At 41.7% G+C, this 4,845-nt stretch overlaps 1 protein-coding gene across 1 annotated transcript; it reads right to left on the bottom strand.

Moving 5' to 3' along the window:
- Window positions 1-1,706: 1,706 nt before the first annotated feature.
- Window positions 1,707-2,495, bottom strand: LOC110455216. Its single transcript, XM_021505202.1, has one exon. The coding sequence runs from the start codon at window positions 2,493-2,495 to the stop codon at window positions 1,707-1,709; it is 789 nt and encodes a 262-aa protein (XP_021360877.1).
- Window positions 2,496-4,845: the final 2,350 nt, after the last annotated feature.

Raw genomic sequence — 4,845 nt, 5'->3', positions numbered from 1 at the left:
TAGTGTTATCGATCTACATTAACGTGGTGTTATCGATCTACATTAACGTGGTGTTATCGATCTACATTAACGTGGTGTTATCGATCTACATCTACATAGTGTTATCGATCTACGTACGTTTTTCAATAATCTTCATATAACTATTTTCTTTGTTACTTTCCTTCCCTGTTCAGGCTTCGTAGATCTTGAACTATGTGGACACTTCGGTATTCATTTTTTTTCATTTTTCATCACTCAATCACTTACCACTGAAGACACCTGAATAGAACCAGGACATTGCATGTGATATGCACAGAACATAAAACAACATACTCATGATGACATTTATTCATTCCGACTTCTATTCAGTCTTAGACTTTCTGTGAACGTGCGTAGCATGCTTGTCACATGACTGACTATCATATTTGTTTCAGATATTTGGATGCGTCTCCTGTGTGCCACCGGTTTTATCGCCAGCAGTCGTCCACGTGTGTTTTGTCGGATGTGACTCGTTAGGTGAGTGCATCATTTTATCTGTATTTTATTGTTATGCATTTGATTATCAATTAATTATTTAAACATAGCTCATTATCGGCTTGTATAATGGCAGAGATGTATGCAGATTAATAGAGAAATTTAAAAAAAAACGGCAACAACCTTTTTTTAGGGTAGCTAACCGTAAAAGGTTGCAACATGAAACCTTGATATTAATATGAAACACATGTCACTAACTTATCTATGCCAGTGTAACAGCGGTAGATTCGGGCTACTATGCGAACGACATACAGCTGATTAGCGGCAGTGTAACAACGGTAGATTCGGGCTACTATGTAACAAGGGTAGATTCGGGCTACTATGTAACAAGGGTAGATTCGGGCTACAATGCGTGATTCGGGCTACTATGCGAACGACATACAGCTGATTCACGGCAGTGTAACAACGGTAGATTCGGGCTACTATATGCGAACGACATACAGCTGATTCGCGGCAGTGTAACTGTTGTACAAATATATATATGACCTAGGCCTACCTTCTGTACGACATATAGCTGATTCACGGCAGTGTAACTGTTTAACATATGTATATCTGACCTAGGCCTACCTTCTGTACGACAAACAGCCGATTCAAGGCAGTATAACTGTTTAACATATGTATATCTGACCTAGGCCTTCCTTCTGTACGACAAACAGCCGATTCAAGACAGAATAACTGTTTTACATATGTATATCTGACCTAGGCCTACCTTCTGTACTGTAATATTTACAACAGACGCCATGATTGTCAGACCGGAAAACTCCTCTATTGACTCCAGATACAGAAGAGTTCCAATACTGAGTTGTACTAAAAACCACTGAAGACAGGCATATAATACTGACACAGGCTGAATACATTACACCCTTCCCTTTATAAATGAGATAATTAACCAACAAATACTGTAGCAAGTATTTAATTAATCATAAACTCTTTGTGTCCATTATTATAAAGTCTCTGTATCCTTCATAATCTATAACTATACTGGCATTTGTACAAAATTAATTATAACAACTTATTAAAATGTTCTCCACATCTAAAAGTTCCTGTGATTCATTATTTCTAGTTTGAAATGAAGTTATTAAAACGAGCACAGTCCATAATTTTGATTAGAAAACTATTAATACATTTGTTTTCAATTTTCACACTCATCATCATAACAAAACTGAAAGTCTGTCCAAATTTATAAACACAGTTCAGTCACGGTATCGTGCTGGGATATTAATGGCACGTCCACTACGGGTGACTTTTGGTAATGGTTCGGAAGGATCCATCTTTTGTCCAGAAATTGGAGGCGTCGTAACAACCTCTCGTGTGTCGTTACGGACTATGACTTCCTGATGAACTGGGTCTGGAGCGCGTTCAAGGTCGCGTCTTGGGTAGTCGTAGACTGGATCATAGTTCATAGTCCTACTGTCATATGTTTGATCGACTTCAGCACGCGCACGTGTTTGCTTCAAGTACCTCCTATTTCGACGATACTTTCTTCCGTTGCTTTCCACAACGTATGAGCGCGGAGTGGTATGTTGACGCTCGACAATACCAGCCTCCCAAGTTCCTTTTGCGGGGTGTTTGACCATGACATGGTCTCCTGGGTCTAGTGGTTTGAGGGGCTTTTGCATGGCATGTTTGTTAAAGTTCTCCTGTTGCCTCGCTTGGCGCAATTTGAGACTCACATAGATTTGAGTATTTGCATTGGTCGTCAACAAGGGTGCTGTCGCAGGTAATGGAGTTTTCAAGCGACGTCCTAAGAACATCTGAGCTGGCGACATTTCAACACCATCAATCCTGGTATTTCTATACTCCAGCAAGGCCAAGTAAGGGTCCTTCGCTTTGAACAACAGTCTTTTCACTGTCTGAACCATTCGCTCCACTTGTCCATTGGATTGCGCATGATATGGACTAGTTGTTGTGTGTTCAAAACCATACTCGCGTGCAAATTCACGGAATTCTGCGCTTCCAAACTGGGGTCCGTTGTCGCTCATTACTTCGTCTAGTATCCCGTACTTCGCGATCATACATTTTACATGTACAATGACGGATTTCGTCGTAATCGATTCCAGCTTTTGCACTTCTGGCCATTTTGCGAATTATTCAACGGTGAGAAGGTAATGATAGCCTTTGAATTCAAACAGGTCCATTCCAAGTTTTGACCAGGGTCTTCAGGGCAGGTCATGCACGATCATTGGCTCCTTTGGATTCGCGTTTTGTTGTTTCGCACAGATATCACACTCGCTTACATAGTTTTCAATATCTTTAGACATTCCAAGCCAAAAGAGAATCTCCCTGGCGCGATCTTTACACTTTACTATGCCGAGGGGTGCAGAGTGAATTTTCTCCAGCATGTATCCTTTTAAGGTTCTCGGAACGATTACTTTGGGAGATTTAAACAGAATGCCGTCGACACACGATATCTCGTCACGTATGTTCAGATATGGCCTCATAGTTGGCGATACACTAAGTCGGTCATTCGGCCAACCTTCTAAGACAGTATCCATAAGTAATTGAAGTTCCTGGTCGTTTGTCGTTTCCTTTTGTAGGCGGACAAACATTTCCGGCATGATTGGTAAGTATGCAGTCAAGTGCACCCCGTTGACTTGTAGCTTAGGTACGAGCTGTTCTGTGGTTTCCCTCAAATACGACCGACTGAGGTGATCCGCAAGAAACATTTCTTTTCCCGGTTTGAAGACCACTTCAATGTCATATTTTTGAAGAGCTAGAATTAGTCTTTGAAGTCTTGGCGGCGCACTGAGTAGTGTTTTTTTGAAGATACTTTGCAATGGCTTATGGTCCGACTCTACTTTCACGCGTTGACCATATACGTAATCGTGAAACTTTTCACAACCATAGAGGATAGCTAACGTTTCCTTCTCGATCTGAGAATAGCGTTGTTGTGTTTCTGTTAGGGCTCGCGATGCGTATGCCACAGGTTTTTCTTCTTGGATTATCACTGCTCCGAGTCCTTTCAAACTTGTGTCTACTGAGAGTGTGATTGGTTTGATTGGGTCAAAGTATTGAAGAATAGGCGTATGAATGGCCATTTCTTTAAGCTTGGTGAAGCTGTCCTCTTGTTATTTCTCCCAGAACCAGGCAGTATTTTTTCCAACAGTACTCGCATCGGACTACTTACATCTGGCATTTTTGGCATAAACTTCCCAAGGTACTGGATAAAACCCATAAAGGTTTGTAGTTCTTTGACGTTTGACGGGCGTTCCATCTCAACTATGGCACGAATTTTCTCAGGATCTGGTTTGAGACTTTTACTTGTGAATCGATGACCCACATAGGTAACCTCAGGTTGACCTATTTCACATTTTCCCAAACTTAGTTTCAGACCGTATTCTCGGGCACGTTCTAGTACCGCAGCGAGCCGTTGGTCATGCTCCTCTTGGGTAACACCCCAGATTAGGATGTCATCAATGATGGCTTCTGTACCATCAATATCGTGCACCATTTCAGAAATGGCTCGTTGAAACACCTCTGGTGCAGAATTTACACCAAACGGAAGTCGCATAAATCTGTAGCGTCCAAATGATGTGTTGAACGTACAGAGCTTGGAATTATCATTATCAAGACGCATCTGCCAAAATCCAGATGTTGCATCTAATTTGCTAAATATCTTAGCACCGGGCATCATAGCAGCAACTTCTTCGACTGTTTTGAGGGGGAAATGTTCTCTCTGAATTGCCTTATTTAGGTCGCGAGGGTCGATGCACACTCAAATTTTCCCATTTGGCTTTGTGACCGTCACCATTGATTTCACCAACTTTGTTGGGTCCGTTTGTCGGATGATAACACCAATGTTTTCCATCCGGTCGAGTTCAGCTTTTACTTTTTCCTTTATCGCGAATGGAATACGCCTTGGAGCGTGCACGACTGGTGGTATTGATGGGTCTACCTTTATCGTGTAGGTTCCCGGCAAGCATCCTAGGCCATGAAACACATCAGAATACTCTGGAGATATTCCCTTGGGCACGGATTGTGTTTCTTGTTTGATTGAGTAGATACGTTTCACCAGATTTAAGTGCTCGCAGTCCTTTGATCCTAACACTGGTTGAGCATCTATGTCCACTACATAAAACAAAACATCTACTGTTCTATCCTTATACGTACAGGGGAGAACCACACTTCCCTTACTCTTAATGGTATGGTTAGAGAAAGAGCGGAGCGACATTTGTGTAGGGTTTATCACAATGTTCTTGTCAATTTGTTGTAGAACACGAGACGGTATCACGTTACATTTGGCGCCAGTGCCTAACAGAAAGTTTATTGGCGTTTTACATACATTAACACTTTCTGGTCACTTGTTCTCCTCGTATAACCCATTTATATCCA

This window comes from Mizuhopecten yessoensis, unplaced genomic scaffold (assembly GCF_002113885.1).
Source record: "Mizuhopecten yessoensis strain PY_sf001 unplaced genomic scaffold, ASM211388v2 scaffold8171, whole genome shotgun sequence".
In the NCBI taxonomy this organism is placed as follows: domain Eukaryota; kingdom Metazoa; phylum Mollusca; class Bivalvia; order Pectinida; family Pectinidae; genus Mizuhopecten; species Mizuhopecten yessoensis.
The sequence above is the reverse complement of the archived record's forward strand: the minus strand, read 5'-3'. Positions and strand labels throughout refer to the sequence as shown.

Coding starts and splice junctions, on each gene's coding strand:
- LOC110455216 (XM_021505202.1), bottom strand. CDS start 2,495: ATGAGCGACAACGGACCCCAGTTTGGAAGCGCAGAATTCCGTGAATTT.